A 23,622-nucleotide genomic window follows, 5' to 3' on the forward strand; every position below is an offset into this window, starting at 1 on the left:
GGATGCAATTAATCCAATCCATGCATCACCCATCTTAAAAGGCAGAAGAAATGGAAAATTTAGATCCAAAGAACTGACTCAAGATAAGAACATAAAATTTAATCTCCCTACTTCAAAACTAATCTCATTTCTCTACAATAGATAGATTGGCATCCACTCCATTGGGTCCCGGAGGAAGGAAAGGAAGATGAAAAGCAAAGAAAGTTAAACTAAAGAGCTCTTAGTTCTTGGTGGGTTGAGCTTTTACTCCAAATTAAAGTTTGACTGATTCTTACGAGCTTTTCCATGGATCTTGTGGGATTTGATTGGTTCCATGTCTTTCCTCACTGCTTCAATGTCATCAATGCAAACAATAAGTGTAAAAGCTTCCCAGTTCCAAACTACCAACTACCAGCCGGTCAGTATTGATATTTTAAAGAAAAATCAAAATTTTTTAATGAAGCAGTTATGATTTACACGGATTCACATCGAAATTCCCAGATAAAGGCCTCGTTGAGTCATGAGCACGTTTGGGGCTCTTATTTTTAATCGTAGGAACAAATTAAGCATTAAAATAAGGTTTTTATTTTCTTTTGGCTGTTTGCAAAGGTGGGGTGAAAAAAAAGAAGTGAGAAAATAAAACATGTGGGTCCCATGTGTAGTGGGATGAGGGAAAAGGAAAAGAAATAAAACGGTTTGTGAAAAAATGATAGGGTGGGTCCCACTTTTTATTTTCCCCAACTTTCTCATAAAGTCCCACCAAATATGTGGGGTTTTAAAATGGCATGGGGTGGAAAAGTTTGGTTGCCACATCAGCAAACAAGTTTCCTTGAATCAAGAAAAAGTAAAAAATCTACCATTTTGGAATTTAAAGGAAAAATAAAAAATTTATACTTTTTTCAAGAATTTTTCCACCCCATTTTTATTCTAGCAAACAAACCCTAGAGTACAGGTAAAATACAAAGAAGAACCCTAGATTTTTTTTTTTCTTTTTGGTAATAAGTGATTCCAACGTTCAAAACAAAGAGAGGACAAGCTCTCAAGGTTGCAGCTTCTGCCACTAAGGCCAAGGTTCCCAGAAAACCACCTGAGAAAGCACAATACCTTGGTCATCTCTGATGATCACACCAATACCATTTCTGTTATTCTCTTCCCACCACATAGTATCTTTGTTGAGTTTGAAGCAATCTTTAGTGGACAGGTCCAGTGATAGATTTCAGATTGGCTAGATCGAACTAGAACAGGAGAGAACATTGAAAAGCTTAGAGAACTCATCAACAGCTTATGTAACAATCTTAACAACTTCCAAAGGAGACCAAGAACTATTTCTGAACTAAAAACCTATATTTCTAACTATCCTCGTCAAGAAAACAGCTAGTTGCTAATTACTTCTCCTGTACTTAAATTGTGCATGGTTTTTAAATACCAAATTACCGTTGGGTCTTGTAGCACTAGGGTGTAAACAAATAATTGAAGTTTGCTTCCGAAATCCGTATTCTTTTAGCAGTGTCTGAATCCGTTTGATTACTAATAGAATGTGGATATGGTATACCCATTTCTTATCGATTATTATCTGTCCAATTAAATTCTCTGATTAAGTTATTTATTTTAGATTTATTTTTCTTATTTTTATAAATTTTTTACTTGAGATATATATGTGACTATTTTTCAGATTTCATCTACTAAAAAAACTACCAAAGTTGTTAAAGTTATTAAATTTCGAACCCAACATTCATATATAAAATGGTAAAAATGTCAACAACTAGTCAAAAACTTACATTTAATTTGTATTGATGCCCATTTAAAAGAATCTACCTAGGAAAATAATTATCCTATTATAATCCGAATTTGATTGAATCCGTCTAACTAAAAATATTATCCTACTATTAAGATGCAAATATAGTAAACCGATCCCAATCCCATCCATTAACACCCCTAACTAGTTGTTGACCAAAAAAAAACACCCCTAACTAGCACCATAAATAAACCCCATGGTCCACTTTAACAGGTCTAGGTTCCAGAACCCATTAATAATGGAATGTGATCTGGTGCAAAGTCCAATATGGCATACTTAACTGTAAATAAATAACATAGTCAAAGAATTATTATTTTCTCAATTATCGCATTTCTGAGGTTCTCCCACCGTCCATGTAGAATGTTTATAAAGGAGATCCCAAATCATTGGGCAATGGACTATTCATTCCATCGTTTTCATGAGAAAGACACAACATTTGGTCACCCTTTAATGGGTGCAACTGTGATTGCCTTGCAATAATGTACCACTTTTGAAACACCCCCCCTTGAAAAAGTGAGGACCAGGGAAAAGCTTTGCTTTTGGTAGCTTTTTAAGCTTTTCAAACTCTTAAGTGGGTTTTCCCCTCCTCCCCCCCCTCCCCCCCCCGCGCGCGCCCCCCCCCCCCTCCCCCCCTCCCCCCCCTCGCGGCCGCGTTGGTTGGTGTTTTTTTTTTTTTTTTTTTTTTTTTTTTTTTTTTTTTTGGGGGCCCCCCGGGGTTGTGGGGGGCGGGGGGCGCGGGGGGGGGGGTCCGGCTCGTTGGTTGATGGTTCACCCTGGTGGCTAGTAGGGATATGGCACCCACTTCTATTCCATTAGTTTTACTTTTTTTTTTGGTCAAAGCAAAGGCTTAAGGTAAAGAGTAATGTAAAAGGGTTTTAAGAAAATAATAGACTTCTTTTATCTCTCCTAAGGTTATTTAAATTATTTACTATTGTGAATATGTTTTGCTTATACTTTCATTTAGGACATGGTTTTTTTTTTTTCTTTTTTCTGTTTTCGAAGAATAAGAAAATTTATAAAAGGGTCATAATAGTAAAGGTCTTTGGAAACCACCTTTACCATCACCCTTGCTTGTAAACTCCCTTCATCTTGCTCTCCTACCCCATGCTCTTGCTTGAAAACAAGATTTCATATTATAAACTCAATTTAGAACTGTGTTTAAAGCAGATTTGTCAATGCCTACTTTCAAATAAAAAACATTCTACGAATACAAGAACATATAGAAATGGTTTTGCACATAAATTTTCTAAAAAAAAAAAGAAGGTTTTAGTACCCTAAAAGGAATTATGAGAGTATGTTTAGGCATCTTTCGCATAATTTGTTTTACCCAAATAAATACAAATGGTAGTGATCGATATAGTTTTTATGTTTGGCCAAAAAAAACAAAGATATAGTTTTTACAGCCTATTTATACTTAAAAAAGATTAAGAAGAAAAAACCATAAACAAGTTGAGACTTTGTTTGATTTTCTATGAGAATCATTTTCATTTGTCTTTTGCACTAGCTTTTAAGAGACATGTATACACGGGTTAAAATAGTAGTAAATTATATTCATTTATAAAAACCTATTTTTTTTCCTCTTTGTTTGTCCATAAGACCCCTAATGTTTTGTAAGTTTAGTGTTTTATGAGCTGATTGGTATTAAGTTTATGAAGAAAATATGAATGACCTACAATTGATGGTAAGAGAGGATCTATATAATTTTTTTTCCCAATACAAATTTTAAAATTTACGAAAAATTATTTACATAAAGGTAATGCCCAACGTGTTTTTTTAATGAAAAATCTATTTCACTCATTATTTACCAAATGTTTTTTTTTACTTTTATCCAAAATGAGTTTGAGTAATGATTTTTGAAAAATTGATACAAAATAAAAAAATGAATATCATTCCAAAAAAAGCCTTAGATTTGTTTGAAATATAGAGAAATTGTTTCACTTTCTTGCGATTCAGATTGGGTTTGAATACTATGTGTATTTTTGCAACATGATGATTGAGTTGTAGTCAACTGTTTGATGAAATACCTCATAAAGATTCGATTTCTTGGATGTCATGATTTCTAGATACGTTTGGATTAGAAATTATTGTGATGCTTTTGGATTATTGGATGACATATGATCGAAAGAATTCAGTCCCAATTCGATGACAATGTTGATCATGACATGCATGTTCTGTATATGAAAATCCAGTTACACACCTTCACGATGATCTTATCAAAGGAGGGGTTGAAAATAATATATCTATCCAAAATTCCATCTTGGCAATGTATGCTTACACAAGGAACTTTAAAGACAGAAATTCTTTTTGATAAGATAAGTAAAAGGATGCTAACCCATGGTCTGTCATGACTTTTGGTTATCTCTTGACAGGAAATTCTATAGGGTTGTTGAGAACTTTGACATAATGCATTATGAAGCTATTCCTGGCCTTGAAATATTAACTTTGGTTACCTCAGCCTTAGTCAAGTTGGCTAATCTCACTCTAGGTGAAAAAAACCAAAAAAAAAAAATTAATAATATTACATGGTTATGCATTAAAATCTGGTTTAATTGATGTAGTTGTACAAACTTCTTTATTAATTCTACATGCTAAGTGCAGTGAGTTGGGGCTATTAACTCTGTTGCTCAAAGAAATCTGTAAGAACAACATTACCTGAAATGCTATTTTGTATAAAATGGATATTATAAAGAGTCAATTGATTTGTTTTAGCAAATGTAGCTATCAAATATGTATTGGTTTCGAAAATATTTAAAAAATATTTTTAGAGTATGTTTATAAAATGTTTCAAAAAATATTTTTAAGCATAAAAACTGTAAAAAATATTATTGTTATTTAAAATATACAATGTTTCTACATACCATAGAAAATAGAGCAAATTATTATGGTACCTAGGTCTTAAAGCACTTGACACCTTATTTTATGTTTAAAAAACATAAAGACTTAAAAATTAGATTTTCATTGGATATATTTGTCCAATTTATCACTGAAAACTATTTAGATTCTATTTATTATAGAAATATTTTTAGAATTGAAATAAAATAAACATTGATATAACTGTTTTCAGTGATAAATTAAACAAATATATTTAATAAAAATTTAATTTTACCATTTTATATTTTTTAAATATAAAAATGCTTTAAGACCTCCACAATTTGCACTAGAAAATATTACCAAAATAAAACACATACCATTGAAAGCGTCGTTATCAAACGCATCTTATAAGGTTCGGGTAACGACGGATTAAATTAAAAAACGAAAAAGTCCTCGTGACAGTAAGGAATGTATCGTGACAGTGATGTTTATCAAAATATGTTGATCAATGAACAAAAAAAAAAAAAAAAAAAAGTTGATAGAAAAAAAAGCTGCAGTTTTATCCAAATGATGCCGGTTGAAGCGGTGGGGCACTACGGTAATTTCACTCAAGTCTCTCTCTCTCCTCCGTCAATTTCGCCTCCGTTTTCCTTCTCCTTGTCTTTCTTCTCTCTGCGGAACTCGGGAAGACTTTTTGTACTGTCCAAGTGTCAATTCCTTTTTAGTCTCTGTTTAGGAGTTCACTCCCCATTTCTTCTTCCTCTTCTCTCTTTTATGTCCGAACTCTGAGCTTCTGCAATGTCTTTCTTCTTCTTCTTCTTCCTACTCTCTGTTTCTCTTCTCCTCTCTTCCTCTTCTTCTGCTCAACTCAACAACCACTACCCCTACGGTAAGCTTCTCATCTCACTCTCATTCCCATCTTTCCTCTGCTTTCCTCTGTCATTTCCAATTCTCACTAACCATTTCATCAAATGCAGAAACATCTTACAGAATTGACTGCGGCGGCAAGACCAATTTCACCGGTACCTTTAACGAATCGTGGCTCTCCGATCGATTCTACACCGGAGGTTCTCCTGGCTACGTCTCCGAACCTCATCTCTTCCCTCAATTGCAGGAACAAACCGTCCGATTCTTTCCTATCTCCTCCGGCAAGAAGAATTGCTACATCGTCAACGTCCCTAATGGTCGATACTACATCCGTACATTCACCGTCTATGACAACTACGATGGAGAGCTGCATTCACCAAGCTTCGACGCTTCCGTCGAAGGTACCCTCGTCTTCAGCTGGCGTTCGCCTTGGCCGGAGGCGATAAGCAAATCTGGTGCTTTTTCCGATCTCTTCGCCTTTGTCAAAGACGGAGAAGCCGACATTTGTTTTTACAGCATTGCTACTGATCCTCCTGTCATTGGATCTCTTGAGATTATTCAGGTCGATCCGTTGAGCTATGACTCTTCGTCAACTGGTAATGACCTTATTCTGGTCAATTACGGGCGGTTGACTTGCGGTTCTAATCTTTTGGGTTCTGGATTCAGCAATGATACCGATTTGTTCGGCCGAGCTTGGCAATCTGATGCGAAGTTCCGACTCGGTAACATGGCCGCCATTAAAACTATTTCGACTACAAAAACTATTCTTGGTACTGAGCAGCCACCGAATTACTTTCCTATGGAGTTGTATCAGAATGCGGTTACTGTTACAGGAGGTGGAGCTTTGGAGTATCAGTTTCCTGTGGATGCGAAATCGGATTACTTGGTGTGGTTTCATTTTGCGGAGATTGATAGCAGCGTCACACAAGCAGGGCAGCGGGTTTTTGATGTCTTGATCAATGGAAGAAATGTTAGTAGGATCGATATTTTTAAGCAGGTTGGGAGTTTTGTGGCTCTAAATTGGCATTATACCATAAAAAATTTGAACAGTACGGTTTTGAGTGTGAAGTTCGTTCCTGAGGTTGGTGCTCCGTTGATTTCTGGACTTGAGAATTATGCTTTGGTTCACAAGGACCTGTCTACAGTTACCCAACAAGGTATTTGCGTAACATTACAAGTTTGCAAATTTTTTTATCCAATGGATTGTGTTTCTTTGACCGTCCGGGTTAAAGTTGGACGGAGTTGCAGAGAGTCAGGAGCTTGAGAATGCTTTCGCTATTTCGTTATTTATTTAGTTTTCTGCTAAAATTTGATGGGCAATACTCATAGAATTTAATGTTGATTAATGTTTTCTTTTTCCTTCTAATTGGAAGTGGCTGCGATGCGAGCATTGAAAGAGTCGCTGCGTATTCCTGATAGAATGGGTTGGAATGGAGATCCTTGCGCTCCTCCTAGCTGGGATGCTTGGGAAGGAGTTACTTGCCATCCTAATGCGGGCAAGTCTGGCCTCGTTGTATCCCAAATGTAAGAACTCTCTTTCTTTTGTTCTTAGTGATGAAGACGTGTAAACTGTACGATTCACAATATGCTTGAGATAAATAATAGAGACACCATAAAGACTTTGCCATGCAAAAATGATAAACGTTTTATGATACAGGGACTACACTTTGAACAGTGCTGCTTCTATTCATGTAGCATGAGCATTCCCCTTTTTGAATGATGAAATTCATCTAGTGTTTGACTTGGGATGTAAAAGCCATTCATTGACTTGGTTCATATGCTCCAAAAATGGAGATGACTAGATGCTTTCTCATTGAACTATGGTCATCATAATCTCGTCATGATATTATAATGGCAAATCTGGCGCTGAAGGCTTTGCTTGTGCAAAGCCTTGGGTGCAATTTTTCTACGCAGCCTACCACCCCAGCAATTTTTGATGAGAGGTTGTTTTGATACTTTGACCTTGTCATGATATTTTCTTGTATGTATGGTCAATTGATATTGTTATTTTGTAACAGTGAACTTTTAAAATGTTGTTTCAACTTTCAAATATCTTGTTAATAAAATTTACAAATTTGGCAAATAAGTTTTATGTATGGTTTATCTGAGAGCTTTTGTCTTCCATGCTATATTTTTCGGTCATATGAATTGCTGATACGGGTTTTCTAACTATTGGACGGATCGACCACATGTTTGGATTTTGTGTGCTTTATGGTTTGTGCTCCATCTCAAGAGTCTCGGACTGCTATATTGTTCTATTGATCGGTTCTATTGTTTTGAGAGTCATTCATTCTCAACTTTTTCCTGAAGTTTTATTCTGCGAGTTGTGGTATGCATTTTGGAAGAAAATTTTCATAGAATGGAGGCTGAAATGGACTATACATCCAGGAGGGCAGGAAATTAAGGTGTGTTCAGATGCTTTCTCCAGAAGCCATATAAATAATTCTCTCCATATGGATGCTTCAAAGTAGGAGCTGCATATGTGTTTGCGTTGACCATTTCATCTAAGCTGATGAGAATGGCACACATGTTGTTTTTGTTGCAACTAAGATGGTTGATTTGTCATGTCTGGGTACAATAGCAACAATTTACAGTCCATTTATGTCTGGTAGCATGCTCGTCCACAACTATCAACAACTTAATGTTGTCATTTTGAATTGTTTGTTCAGAGATCAGTTTTTAAATTATTATTGATTATAAAGTTATGCTTTCAATGTTCACCGTATTTCATTAACTGCATCCCAATTCACTAGTTAAGCATTGAAGTTAATTATTTCCAGTTAAATCCCTTCTCAAAATGTTTCTTATCATGACAGAGATCTTGGGAGTCAAGGCCTGAAAGGATATATTAGTGAGCAAATCGGCCTTCTTACAAACTTGGTAAGCCTGTAAGTATCAACTAATGGTTTTTCTGCTATTATTTCATATGGGACACATGTAAACATCAAATTGGCCTTGGTTATGCAAATGTTATTCAAATAATAATAAAACTACTCTTCATGTTAGTATATCTTCTTTTAGTTTTCTTGTCTCGGGAATTATTAGTTCATGTGGGATCTATTTAGTTCAGCTGGAAAAAGTTTAATGGTGAAGTATCATTTATTTTGGAGTGAAAAGATATAAAATGGTCATCATTTGGTTCAAAGAGTCTGTTTCCCCTGTAGCATTTTGAATACTTTTGAGGTATAATTCTTTGATGTTCTCTTGGCTGAGTGAAGATAACGGAAATGGAGTTACTGGAATTGTGCCATGAGTGTCAGCAGAAACATGGTTATTTTAAAGATGTCTGGAGGTAGAGGAGCCTGTATTCTCCCTCGTGGTAATCATATTTAACAAAAAAATCCTTAGAAGTTCTCATGCTTAAGGTTTTTGTAGTCAGAGAAATAGTTAACCTAGAAATGGGAGTCAAGAGAGCTAGTTTTTTAGTAAATTCTAAATGTTGGAGATCTCATAAAGCAGAAAAAAGGGGTCCAGAAAGTTCTGTAGAAGGTAACACAATGCGGAGAAATGGTATTTCGATTGCATGCAATGTATGATAGTTGAAGTCCACATATATCTATCAGTCGTTTGCATGCACAAACGCATGCAATTGATTGCGTAACAGTCTTTTGTCTTCTTAACCATATATTATTAGAACATGCCTTATTTTCCTTATGTAAAGGGTGTACCCATTGCACAAGGCTCCCATCACTATAGGATCTAGTGTAGGGTCATAGCTAGAACCAGTGACAACTTCGTCCCCGTGGAGCAATCTTTACCATTGCACCAAGATTTGTTCTCCTTCATTTTCCTTATGTGCTCCTATAAATTACTTTAAACATCAATTTTGTGTTCATGTGCTCGCAATCTCTTTCTGCCTCTTCTGCTTAACTCTCTCTTTGTGTTTGCGTGTGTTTCTTCAACTCATAGTGACACAATAAATTTTTTATTTTATTATGAGATACTAATTGTTCTTACTAAAGTGGTTCGTACTGTTTTGATTCTGCAGGAACTTAAGTTCTAACTCTCTAGAAGGCACCATACCTGCAGGGCTTGGTCAAAAGTCTCTTACACAATTGTAAGTTTAACATATTCCTTTGATACTATGCCACTTATTGTATTCAATTTTAATACACCAAAATTCTTAGAGCAACCCAGTGCACAAGGCTCCTGCTACTTCAGGGTCTGGGAGGGGCAAAAACAATGCAGCCTGCCTCTTGCTTTGCAGAAGAGGTGTTTCCAAGTTTTGAACATCTAACCAATGGAGTGCAATAGTGCAACCTAACCATTGCACCAATACTCATCAGCTAATTGTCCAAAAATCTTAGTCATTATATTTTCTGTAATCCTTTTGGTTTCTTTGGAATGAAATGGAATTTTGTCATTATTCCAAATAATCTTTCCTATAACAATGGAATCTCCTTCCTGTTAAATTGTTAATCATTAATAAAAAAGCTGCTAAAAGTTCCTTAATATCGTGGTTTTCCTTATTGTTCAATTTTATCTTGCACTGTATTTTCTGGGATAGTATTGTGAATAGTTTCATTATTCTGCAATTATTAAATTTCAATTATGTGAAAGTTCCATATTGCACTTTTTTTTCTACTTCTCTGGTTAGACATCTTAAGCTCCAATAGCATCTTCCTGCCTACAAGACAAACAAAAATGTGAACATATTTTTCTAAGTAATGTATGATTTGTCACATTAGTTCTCTGAATCTTGAGGGTTACATCCTGTCAAAAGATTATAGTAAGATTGACTGGCAATGCATCTGGACAAGCTCTCTACATATTACACATTAAATGATGAGTGGACTACGGTTCTTGGTTCAAGATCACACAACTTTAATTTCTTGATGTCTAGGGATGTGGATTGTGGTCGCAAGTCCAGAGATAATGGCCCTAGTAACCATGTTAACAAGGTCTCGGCGAGATCATGGGCTAACTTTAATTATTAAATTAAATCAAAGCGAGGTATGAGTGGGAAGCATGAAATTATAATAAAAGTTTGAAATATTCTGAAATCTTGCCGAGATATCGAGATATTGCCAAGATCCTACAATATTTGTGATCTTGCTTATTGCAAGGTAATCAAGAAATCCGAGATCTCAGTCGAGTTCTGTTATTTTTTTTCTTCTTCTTTCTTATCACTTGACTTGTATTGCTTGGCCAAATAAGCAAGACATTGCAAGGTCTCACGAGTTCTTGGGCCATTCTATGATTCCATGTTTCTTTATATATTATTGCTAGATGATAATTCTCTTCTTTTATCTCTGTAGGGATTTGTCATATAATATGTTAACTGGAGCTATACCAGATAGTCTATCTTCCGCGAGCCTCCAACTTGTGTAAGTTATTTTCCTTATATGCATTAAAACCCTGTGTTTCTGCTAAGTTTTATTATTCATAATGAAAGTTAATACATATGTTTTTTTCCTTTAAGAATCATGGAATTCTTATCATATCTGCTCGTTCTCAAGAACAATGATGATAAAATTTCTTCTTAAAGCCATCTGTTGAATTCTGTTTTTTTGCATCTCCGTAATTACTTGTTAAACACTTGAGATGGTGCTGCATCATTTTTATTTTATATTCTTCATTACCATTTTATTGTTTCCCTTCTTCACACTTTGCTATTTTATTTTGCAAAGTTATTTGGATTGCTTTAACCTTAATTGGTTTCCAGAGCTCTTCGGAATGGAACGGTTCCAACACTGTATATGAAGTATATATATTTATATATATTGGCTATGATGTATGTTGTAGAATATTGGGAAATTAAGAAGTGCCTGATAGATAATTAAGTGTTGCAGAGATGAGGATGTTTGGCAAAACTATAAAATAAGGAATGACCTTAATAGAGCTGATCTGTGATTTGCCGGATTCAAGATAATCTTTGAATGAGTTGTTTGAGGTGGCATGGTCATGTTCAAATGAGACCTCTGTATACTACCTTTTGAAAGCAATATAAGATTGAAATCTGAAGAAAATATACCAAAACACTGTTTGCATAAACTATATGAGAATCCTTATTGCCCTGCGTGGAGATGTTTTTAGGAAGATCTTATGGGCCCATCAAGTGGAGTAAGTTTTATTGTAATGCTGCCATAGTATAGACTATTTTCAGTTTTACAAATTGTATTTTTTTTTTCATTGCAATAGAATCTTGGTAGCTTTTAATTTTGAGTATTACTTTTTTTTTTTTTGTTTTCTAAAATAGGATCTTTTCTGATGTATGGAAAATTGTTAACTAGATTTTATGGGAAACCCATCTTGGTTGCATGCTACTTGGTAGCAAACACTTTCTAATTTGGACTCAACCCTTGAGTCTATATAATCCAATGCCCCTAAGAGTGTTCCTGCATGATTATTGATTAATGAAAAGTTTGCTTCTGAACTTGAATGTCTTGATGAGAGGCTGAGAGGCTGATAGAACCAATCCCGTCCCTTAACTATCTGTCAATTTGATCTTGTTCCTCACCTTCCCTTTGATCTCTGCTGCTGCTGCTACAAAAAGACTGAAACACTCCTCTGCAATAGCTGCTCCTGTGGTTTGGGTTCTTTGCTGATTCTGCTGCAACATCAGATCTCCATATCATTGCACCTGCTGATCAGAATCAGCTAAGTTTTTGAAGGGCTATTTCCGGTCACTGGGACCTACCTTAGGTCCAAGTTTGGAGCCATTCGTACTGCTGGTTTACTAGTTAGAGGTCACTGTCTACTTCTGTAACCAACCTTCTATCTGGCAATCAGAATTAGTCCCTATTTGGGGGGTTAGCCTACTTCTGCCTAGTCCTATACTTGACCTAAGTTTCAGGTCCATCAAAAGGTTGGTCATTGGAATCCTGTTATTCCCTCCTTCTGGTGACTAGACCTAGATGTGTTGTGCGGGTGAGGATTTAATTTCTGCTTGTTTTGTATCGTATTGTGGGTATCTTTGGGGTAGGTTACCTCTATAATCCAGCTTTTTATTAGGAAGAGTGGATTCAGATTGAAGGTACCAAAAGAGCTAGGGTCTGGCCTAAAATGACCTAGGGAGAAGTTGTGACAGACATGCATAGCTTAGTCCGATGTGAAGTATGACATTGAATAGAGTTTGGCTGATCCATTTAGTTATGGTAATGCTGAGTTGTGTCGTTATTACTGTTATGTTCTTTTCTTTCTACATCTGTTACTGTTTCGTCTTAGCAAGGTTCCTTGTAGCCAATGCATTTAGTTGAGATAGGACCGAGGTTTTTTATTATTATTATTTTTGGCTGTTGTTGCTAGATATACTGAACATCAGACCTAGGTTATACCGGTTTGGGTGAAGGTTCTGCCATGGTTATGTTTTGAGGATTCAGATTCATCTTACTGTTTAATTTTAGGACATGGCTAATAAGCGTCTGCTAATAACCAACCAGGATAGACATTTTGTATCTACCAATTGTTTAATTTCTTAGAGAAATGTTAGATAGCAGAGATATATGTATTACTGGTATTATCTTCTGATGTGAACCTGATTTTAGGGTAAGGGTTCCTTGGATGGATTCTTAAAAATTAAGGGTTCGCTTAGAATCTTCCAGCAAATAGTTCTAAAATGTTAGGGTGATTTTGGACTTACTTTTGAGATGTTCAAAATTTCTGGATAGCTTAGGGGGTGATTTGGATGTTTAGATCTCTAAAGAATTTACTGGAGGATTGATATGAACACAAGGACCCCCTAGACGAAACCCTAAGTGGGGCCCTAGGATGGCTCCAAGAAACCACCCTAATTTGGTCGGACCATTATTAGGGGGTATTTTGGCATTTTTGCCCCCTTTTAGGTCTGGAATTATTTCCAGATTAATTCAGAATTTTATTTGAGTTTAAATTAGTACGTTGAGTTGTGTTGGGTTTTGTCTTAGGAGTTTGTTTTGATTAAAAGTTGTTTTGTGAGTCCTTAGTTATATTATATTAGGCACATGAGTTTTAATTAAAAAAGAATTCAACATGTGCTTATCTAAGTTAAAGTCTAGTTATTAGCATGTGTCTTTTAGTAGATTCTAAATCAATAGTTGAGGTCCTTAAGTAATAAGATTCGAATTCAATAGTTTTGGTCTAGTGGTGGGATCATTGTCTATTAAGGATTCCCATAAAAGTTAAGAGTCTTCTGAAGGCTATAAATAGCCAAGTATTCTATGTAATTTTTCTGTTTAGTAATAAGATTTCAATTCTAAAGTTTTTGTCAAGTGGTGGCATCCTTGTCTATTAAGGATTCACACTGAAGTAAAAAGTCTTTTGAAGGCTATAAATAGCTGACTATTATATGTAATTATTCAGTTTTTGATGATAAATAAAATTGATTGTGTCCCTAGTTGAGGGGGCTGTGGTTGAGTGAAATTGTCCTAGTGCATCTTCTTCTTCTCCATTACCAATCATCTTCTAGTAATTAAGCAACCTCCTTCAAGAGATACAGCAGTGTGAAAGCAATCACAGCGGCACCAGGTAAGTTCAAGACCTCCCCCACCCCTCCCCTGCCTCTCTCTCTGCAGCTCCCCTCTCCCACCCACCCCTGCCCCCCCCCCCCCAAAAAAAAAAAAAAAAAAAAAAAACCCTGCCTTGAGTATTTGGGTTCCCCCCCTCCTGCTGCATTACAACAGCGGCATCCCCCATCCTTCATGACTCCTGGGACCACCCCCCCGGCCCGCCCCCCTCTTGCCCGTCTTCTCCTTTTCCTTACCTGCTTTTTTTCTTTTTTCTTGTTTCTCTTCCTCCCTTCCTCTTTGTTGGTGGTCTTCCTCCTTCCCTCTTTTCTCCTTTTCTTCCTTTTTTTTTTTTTGTCTGTTTCCTTTTCTGTCCTCTTTTTTTTCGGCTCTCTTTCTCTGTTTGGCTTTGTGTTTTTTTCTTTGTTCTGGTTCTTTGGCGTTGTCTTGGGTGTTGGCGTGGTGTTTGGGCGGGTGTGTTGGTGTGGTGTCGGTGGCGTTGGCTGTTTCTGGTGGCGGTCGCCGTTGGTCTTTGTGCCTCTCTCTTTCGTTGTTTGTTTGTTTTGGTGTTTCCTTTGTCTTTTCTTCTGCCTGGGACCACCTTGGCCCCACGACCCTCCGAGCCCCTTCCCCCCACTACGCTCGCACCCGCAAGTCTCCTACCCCTCCTGCTACCCCATGGCCGCCTTAGGATTCCTTCCCCTGCAGACTTCAAACCCCAGCCCCTTAAGCCTCCCTTTCTTCTCACCTTAGGTCGTGCCACCCGTTAGGTGTTAAACCTGCAGTTAATCTCTTAGTTAGACTGTGTTTTCTCAGTTTCTGAAATCCTGCGCTTCATCTTCTTTGCCTGAAAATTCTGCAACTTATCCAACTTCTGAAAAACCTACGTTTATAAACTTCAGACCTACCCTGGTCCTTGAATCACTGAAATTCAGTTCTGAATCTGCAGAAACTGCAAAGGCAGAGCTTATCCTACCCTAGCTGAAATACCTAGAAACCCTAGTTTTTTGTTTAGTTGAAATTTCAGATCTGAACTACTGTTACAGCAGGGGTTTTGAGTTACAGAATACCCTAAACACGCTGATTTGACCCTCCTCTTTGCTGGAATTCCCGGGCAGTTCTTAGATTTAGGCAAATTTGCAAAATACCCTTAGCCCTAGATCTGGGTTTACATCAATTGGTATCAGATGTACAGTTTCCAGCACCTATCTAGGAGTCTATATCCATCATGGATGAACCAGGTATCAACATACAGTTGGAACAAATTCTTAAACTCCAACAATAGATGCTTACTCAAATAACTGAGATGAATACCTGAGTTACAAACCTAGAGCAAGCCATAACAGTATAACCTGTACAGACTCCACCCTCACCACTGCCTAGACTTAACTCTCAAGTCTATATACCACATGGTGAATGAACAAGTGGCGCAAGAAGACACGGGGAAGATGAGCCAGAACCATACCACACTAGAAACTCTAGAGATAGAAAGGCTACACTAGAGAGTCCAGGTATGATAACCCAGTTTTTGAAAGATATGAGCAAGATGATGGACAACAAAAGAGGGCACCAGCAGCCGAACCATTGTTTGAAGAATACATGAGGGCTTACTTCACTGGAGTTCAAGAACAGAGCAGGGGTACAGATCACCACAGTGTGAAGATAGAGTTGAAGGAGTTTAATGGGTCCCTTGATCCACAAGTCTTCTACAATTGAAGGGCATCCCTAGATGACTACTTTGACTGGTATGTCTTATCTGAAGACAGAAAGATGCAGCTAGCCAAGACCAAATTGGTTGTAGCCACCAGAGATTGGTGGAGCACAATGGAAAGAGAGCTTTACCATGGAGGCAGAGAACCCATTACTTGGAACCAGATGCGAAGAGAGCTCACAGAAAGGTATCTCCCAAAGCATTACAAGACTAGACTCCAAGAGCAATTCCACACGTTGAAGCAAGGTAACCTATCAGTCTCTGATTATATCCTCCAATTTGACTCCTTGGCTTCTAGAACTGGTACTAGAGAAAGTAGCTTCAAACCATGACTAGGTAGATATCAAACCATGACTGGGATTAAAGTTAGATATCCAACTGGCCTTCGAGGTTACTGATATTGTCGATTTGAGGGATCCGTATGACAAAGCCGTAAGGGCCAAAACTTTCTTGGCTCAAAAGAAACAGCCTAGCCAAGACTACAGAAGAGACCCACCCACTGCCAATCCCACTACAGCTGCAACACTGAAGGTAACTACTACCAGAATAGGGCTAGTCTTTGGCAACAATCCAGGAGAATGTTTTTTCTGTCATGGAAGGGGACACTTTGCTAGAGAGTGTCCTAAGAGAAGAGGACTTGTAGTCCTAGAGGTACTCCATCAGACCCAACTACTGAAGAGACCCATGAATGTCCACCACTGGAGTTTGAAGATGAGAAGTATGGTGAAGATAAGATGGATCCATAAGCCCTCCTCAATTTTGGTCTCTAAAATTTTGATGACTACAACTACTGAAGAAGAAGAAGATTGGAAGAGGAACTCTATCTTCCACACGAGACTTAGAGTGGGAGGACTCAAAGCCTTAGCCATTGTGGACAGTGGCTGCAGTATCAATGCAGTGTTAGAAGACTTCCTACAAAAGACATTACTTGCACCAGAAAAGCACCCCAACCCTACAGGGTAGCACTTCTAAACGTCTCCAGATTAGATGTGGTTACCAGGTGCCTTATTCCAGTCTACACTTTTAGTCAGATGCAATCTAGTGTGATGTTATTCCTATGAAGACAACTGACATCATCTTAGGAAGGCCATGGCTATATGATAGAGATGTCACCATCCCCTGCAAGGAGAACAAGTGCCTCACTCGTAGCACTAAATCTAGCTGAAGATGCCAAGAAGAGACAAGCCATGCTCAGTCAACAGAGTCCCACTTAGAGCTAGTTAGTCATGGTAACCCAGTCCAACAGAACTCTACAGAGGTCTAGAGTGAAGACAAACCCAACAACATCCAGAGTCCCATCAGTAGGCAACGATTCATCGGGGATGAATGTCTTCAAGAGGGGGAGAACTGATGTGAACACAAGGCCCCCTGGCCGAAACCCTAAGTGGGTTGCCCAGGATGGCTCCAAGAAGCCACCCTAACCCTTCCAAACCACAATTAGGGGGTCTTTGGTCAAAAACCCTTTTAGGTGTAGAAATATTTCCAGGTTAATTCAAGATTCTATTTGAATTTAAATTAGGAAGTTGAGTTGTGTTGGGTTTAGGAGCTTGTTTTGATTAAAAGTTGTTTTGTGAGTCCCCAGTTATCTTAACTTAGGCACATGAGTTTTAATTTAAAAAGAATTCAACATGTTTTTTTTTTTAAGTTAACTTAAAGTCTAATTATTAGCATGTCTTTTAGTAGTTCCAAATCAAGAGTTGAGGTCCTTAAGTAATTAGATTCTAAATTCGAGACGTTTGGTCAAGTGGTGGGATCCTCGTTTATTAAGGATTCATACCTAAATTAGAGTCTTTCGAAAGCTATAAATAGCCAAGTATTCTATGTAATTTTTCAGTTTCCAATGATTAATAAAGTTGGTTGTGTTAAAACAAACACCCCAAAATAGCGATTCAAAATAAAAACAAAAATGAAAATACATAGAGATTTAACGTGATTCACACATTGATGTGGTATGCTACGTCCACGGTTGAAGAAGAAGAGTTTTTCACTATATAGAAGAATGGAAGGAGATCTCACAACCAATCGCCAAGAATGGTATTACCAGAAAACCGTAATCGAAAATCCTAGATCTCTCAATAATGTGGTAGGCGTAAGATACATATATATAGAGTCCAATTGGGTAAATCGGTCGATCCATTGTGTTGGGTTGCACCATACCACGGGGGGCTCTATCCCCACACCCCCCTACACTGAGATTAGTGGTGGGCTCCAAGCTCCGCTTCCACCATAGATCTTTGCAAACGGGTCATTCGGGTTGCCCACCAAAGTATGTCGGTACGGGTCCATCTTCCAAATCGGGTACAAGAATTCAGGTCAAAACATAATAGGTTGTGTTTAAGGATTAGGGTTCCTAGTTGAGTGAAATTGTTCTACTTCATCTTCTTCTTTTCCATTACCTGTCATCTTCCAGCAATCAAGCAACTTCCTTCAAGAGATACAGTAGTGCACAACCAATAACAGCAGCCCCAAGTTCAAGACCTCCCGCACCCCCCCTGCCTCCCTCTCCCGTGGCTCCCCCCGGGCTCCCCCCCCCCCCCCAAAAAAAAAAAAAAAAAAAAAAAAACCAACTTTCCCCTGCCTTGTGTACTTGGGTTTCCCTCCTCTCCTTGCTGCTGCATTACAAAAGCAGCATACCCCACCCTTTACGACTCCCTGGACCACCTCCACTAAGCCCCCTGGCCCCACCACCTGAGCACCCGCAAGTCTCCCACCCCTGCTACCCACGGCAGCCTTAAGATTCCTTCCCCTGCAGATTTCTAACCCCAGCCCCTTAAGGCCCCTTTCTTCTCCCCTTAGGTTGCACCACCCTTTAGGTATTCAACCTGCAGTTGATCTCTAGTTAGACCTTGTTTTCTCAGTTTCTAAAAATCCTGCACTTCATCTTCTTCACCTGAAAATTCTGTAACTTATCCAACTTCTTAAAAACCCAAAGTTTATAAAGTTCAAACCTACCCTAGCATTTGAGTCACTGAAATTCAGTTCTGAATCTGCAGAAACAGCAAAGGCAGAGCTTATCCTACCCTAGCTGAAATACCTAGAAGCCCTAGTTTTCTGTTTAGTTGAAATTTCAGGTCTGAATTACTGTTACGACAGGGTTCTTCAGAATTATAGAATACCGTAAACACACTAATGTGACCCTCCTCTTTGCTGGAATTCCTGGGAAGCCCTTAGATTTAGGAAAATTTTCAAAATACCCTTAGCCCTAGATCTGGGTTTACATCAAGGATCCTAGAGATAAGTTAGGATTGATATGGTTGGTATTGGGATGATTAAGGTTTTATCAAATCCCTATGGGTGGTTTTGGGATGGTTATGATTTGTAGGGAAGGACAAGCAGTGAAAATTGGATCCAAATGGGTGGGTAGGGAAAAGTTAGGGTCTTACCAAATTATTTGGGATGTGGCGGAGTGATCAGTCTTTATCTAAAATTAATGGGAAGAGAAGGGGAAGCGTGCAATTGGGTGTGGGAAGGTGTTGAAAGAAACGATTGTAGTGAATGGCTTATTGATCCATGATCTCAAGCCCTCTATTTATAATTAAGTGGAAAGTAGACTATTACAAGGAATAGAAGTTTACATGAATGCAAACTCTAATTTAACTCCTATACAAACTCTTATTAGACTCCTAATAGAATCCAACACTCCCCCTCAAGTTGAGGCATGGATATCACACATGCCCAACTTGACCAAAAAAGTATAAAACATCTGTCCAGGTAAACATCTGCAATTTGATCTTCAAACTTATAGATTACGTCTGCCTTATAGACTTCCATTTGCTTTGTCCTCATCTTTACTGCAACTTTATGTCTCCAAGGAAGAATGCCCAAGAAAAAGGTAGAATCTTCAAATGTTGAGAAGACTAAATTTCTGCGCAAATCTGAGGGAAAATATACTTTTGGGGTAACAATTGCTAGGGTAAAACAGCCAAAGTGAAACTTTTGATTTGTAGCAATGTTAGATCTTTAAAGGGAAAGTTTGCCAAGGGACAATCTCCAAAGGTAGGGGAAAATTAATCAAGATAAGTGACAATCTCCAAAGGTAATAGAGATCAAGTTCTGCAAAGGTCAAACGACAAATCTTTTGCAAGGTTAGATCTCCGAAGGGAAGATGTCAAGTTAAGGGGCAATTCTCCAGGGTTAACAGAGATCAAGTTCTGCACAGTCAAAAAGATAGCTCTATAGCAATGTTAGATCTCCAAAGTAGAAGATTGCGAAGGTAAGGGACAAACTTTCAAAGGTAACAAAGATCAAATTCTACATAATAAAGAAGTCTACATGAAAGGCATTGAATTGTAGACATCTTCAATCTCCCCCTCACGTGTAGCTTTACACGTGGGAAAACAATAACAAAGGAAATCCCAATGGGGAAACTTGGAAAGGAAGAAATTGTAATGGTAAGATGAAAGTATCATGAAAATAAATCTAGAGAAAATAACAAAATTTGAAAGGTGGATGATCGAGCCTACGGTGCCACTGATGAAGGTTTGATATTACCGAATGGACCGGATTGGAAGGTGTGATCAAAGCAAAAGTAGATCCTCCAATCGGCTCGAGCAAATAAAGTCCATTTACCATGACCAATCTCCTTCCCCGTGACCAGATCCGGAAGTAGCAAGGTAGGAGTTGGTAGGGGTAGTAGAGGAAGCAGTGGTCGAGGCTGTACCGGCAGTAGAAGACTACGCAGAATACGTCGCAGAGTAGCGAACTCCTATGAAAAACCAACGGCTGTAGAGGGTGTGGTGGAAACTATATCAGAAAGATTTGATTGTGGTTTTCCCTTTCTTTGTGCTCGTTTTTGCTCAAAATCAGCAGGCTTCCCATGTAGTTTCCAACAATTTTCCTTGGTATGATATGGTTTGTGACAGTGCTCACACTTGACAATCTCCTTAGCCGGATCAGATTTAGTGTGAACAGACTGTAAAGCTGATTTCTCCATAATAGGAGTATGAAGCATGACTAATCGACGACTTTCCTCACACTAAACAAGAGCATAAGACTGTTCTAGTGTAGGAAAGGGAGAACGACTTAAGACTTGCACTCTGATCTGATCGTACTCCACGTTCAAACCTTTCAAGAAGTCATATACTCGAATCTTATCAATGTACTTCTTATATGTCGCCACATCATCTGGATTAGTGGGGTGATAATCCCCATAATGATCCAACTCTTGCCAAAGAGATTGCAACTCAGCATAATAGTGAGCCACAAGTAGTTCCTTTTGGGTAGTCTCATGAAGCTTCTTTCGTAGCTCATAAACCTGTGCATCATTCCCCAACTGTCCATATGTTTCAGTAGTAGCCTTCCAGATTTGGGCTGCAGTATCAAGTAATAGGTAACCTCGGGCAAGATTTGGATGCATGGAATTCAAAAGGAATGACATAATAAGAGAGTCATTTGATATCCATTTATCCCGTAAAACACCTGCGGTAGTGGGTTTGATAGTGGTGCCCGTAATGTATCCAACTAGTCCTCTTCCAGCAATAGTCAGGTAAGCAGATCGAGACCAGATCAAGTAATTTGTGCCGTCAAATCTTACCGAAAGAGAATGAATAGTGGGAAAATATTCGGATCCAGTGGGAGCAGTAGTACAATCGATAGTGGCCATGTTGAAAAAATTGTCTGCAGTTCTTCAGTCTTCACCTTTTGAAAAAAAAACTAAAACGTCGCAGAATGCAATAGCCAAACAATGATATGATCAAATCTCCTTTCTCCCTTTTTTTTTTTTTCTCTCTCTCTAACAAAATAGTAGATTAGAAAAAAATAATAATAATATGGTTCAGCCAAATATGTAATGGTTTGGTTTGATTTGGTAAATTTGGTTTAAAATATGGTCTAAATTTGGTTTGGGAATTTGGAAAAAAACCAAATTTGGTTTGGCCAAAGAGAATTAGGGAACAAATTATGGCTTAATGGGTTTTTAGAAGGGCCAGCTTAACAAGGGAGACTGGATTTAGAAAGGGTTACCTGGTTCGATGGTAGAGGCTGTGATCAGAATCGGAAGCAAAGGTGAAGGTGATGGTGGCTTCTCTTCTTCTCTTTCTTTCCTTCTTCTCTTCTTCTTTCCCTTTTTTCCTGTGATTCAGAAAAAAACCAGACGATCGATGGGTCAAAAAACGCTGTTGGTATTCTGCTCTTTCTTTCCTAATCACAACGGTAGTGTTGCAGGAGCAGGAGGCAGCAGCTGCGATGTGATTTCTCTTCTAATCAAAAGAAGTAGCAAGAAGCAGCGAAACAGTGGGAAGCAGCAAGAAGCAGTCTGCGAATCGGTTCTTGTTCTTCTTCTTTCCCCCCCTTTTTTTTTTTTTTTTTTCTTCTTTCTTTCTTGGCCTTCCCTAATCGAACCTATGTAGTGCAGTGGAACAAAGAACAAAGAGAGAGAAAAAGGACGGAACTGCCGAAAAGAAGAAAGAAAAGAAGAAAGAAAAGAAGGTTGATGGGTTAGAACCAGCGGTGATGGTTCTTCTCTTCTTCGTTATTTTTTTTTTGTGGTCTTCTTGCAACAGAAAAGATAGTGCGTGAAGAACGAGAAGAGAAAAAACCCAATCGAATTTGCAATAGTAACTAAAGAATGAAAAAAGATAGTGCAGAGAAGAAAAAAAAAGGAAAGAGAAGAAAAAGATCCTAATCGAATTTAGGCTCTGATACCATGTTGAAAGAAACGATTGTAGTGAATGGCTTATTGATCCATGATCTCAAGCCCTCAATTTATAATTAAGTGGAAAGTAGACTATTACAAGGAATAGAAGTTTACATGAATGCAAACTCTAATTTAACTCCTATACAAACTCTTATTAGACTCCTAATAGAATCCAACAGAAGGGTTTGGATGAAACAATTGACAAAGAGAAATTTTGAGGTTTAGGGAATGAATCTTGGGCAGTTATTGCTTGGATATTTCTTTCTTTCCTCTTCCTTTCTTCTTTCTATCTTTTTCTATTTTCTGTTCTGCCACAAGTCAGAAAAGCGGGAGCGAGGGGGCCGACAGAGAAAAGAGGGGGAGTGGGGGGAGCCGCAAGGTAGAGGAGGGGTGGGGAAGGGGCTGGGATGTGTTGCAGGGGGTAGGGGAGGGGATCTAGGGTGCTGTCAAGGGGTGGGGAAGAGGGGACTAGGGGCTGTGATGCCTTGGGGGGGGGGCTGGGGTTTCCTATGTGCGCAAGAGAGAGAAGGGGGTAGGGAGGGGCTGCGATGGCTAGGGATGATGGGGAATGGGCTAGGGTTTGCTGGTACTTACTTGTATGGTGCTGTGAAGAAGGAAGATGCTGGTTCTTGAAGTTTAAATGCTGCAATTGAAGGCAAGAACAAAATCCGCCATGGCCCACCCAAGAAGGCCATGACCCAATTTCCCACAAGCAATATCAATTCTTTATTCAATGCAAACTAATCTTTACAATGATAGGTTGGCTTATTTATAGCCTTACATAGAAAATAAAGAATCTAACTCTAATAGGGAGATTCTATTTGGACTCAACTAAATCTCTAGAAACCAATTTAACTAGGGTGCCATTTATAACATAAGATACCCCTTACAATTAATAACAACCACATGAATTAATAACTCTTCTTGAAATGGAAGACATATGTTAAGACACCATTTGTGGGTTTTGGAATAGGGGCAGTTTTGGGTAATGAAATAATTCACGTGGGAGGGTCACATGGGAAGGGAGTTCGTGGGGGTTTATATAGCATGCAATTGTAATTAGAGAGGTGAGGAAAACAAGTTAGGTGTTTAGGGCAAGCTTGCTTGCGGTAGTGAACTGGGGTGAGTTCACTGGTTTTGTGTTAGGGAAGGCACTGTGGGGTGAATTGTAAGGGAATTCCCAGATTCATTTTAGTAATTTTGTTTGTTTGTTTATGTGATCGGCGTAATCCATTAAAGCTTAAAGGAAAATTTTATAGGACCGTTGTTCGATCAGCTATGATGTATGGTGCAGAGTGTTGGGCGGTTAAAAAGAATCATATAGATAAACTCAGTGTAGTAGAAATGAGGATGCTAAGATGGATGAGTGGCAAAACTAGGATGGATAAGATAAGAAATGATC

General features: G+C 38.3%; 1 protein-coding gene across 1 annotated transcript in view; it reads left to right on the forward strand.

Annotated features, from left to right (window-relative positions):
- Positions 1-5,206: 5,206 nt before the first annotated feature.
- The window catches only part of LOC149012437 (Di-glucose binding protein with Leucine-rich repeat domain-containing protein), a 43,295-nt gene continuing 24,879 nt past the window's right edge, over positions 5,207-23,622 (forward strand). The window contains exons 1-6 of the mRNA XM_089159832.1: positions 5,207-5,474; positions 5,563-6,609; positions 6,826-6,976; positions 8,269-8,340; positions 9,441-9,509; positions 10,711-10,779. Coding sequence (XP_089015958.1) covers positions 5,384-5,474; positions 5,563-6,609; positions 6,826-6,976; positions 8,269-8,340; positions 9,441-9,509; positions 10,711-10,779 — 1,499 coding nt within the window. The 5' untranslated portion in view covers positions 5,207-5,383. The remainder of the gene's footprint in view (positions 5,475-5,562; positions 6,610-6,825; positions 6,977-8,268; positions 8,341-9,440; positions 9,510-10,710; positions 10,780-23,622) is intronic.

Source organism: Hakea prostrata, chromosome 6 (genome assembly GCF_041222555.1).
Source record: "Hakea prostrata isolate BN-2017 chromosome 6, UWA_Hpros_2, whole genome shotgun sequence".
In the NCBI taxonomy this organism is placed as follows: Eukaryota; Viridiplantae; Streptophyta; class Magnoliopsida; order Proteales; family Proteaceae; genus Hakea; species Hakea prostrata.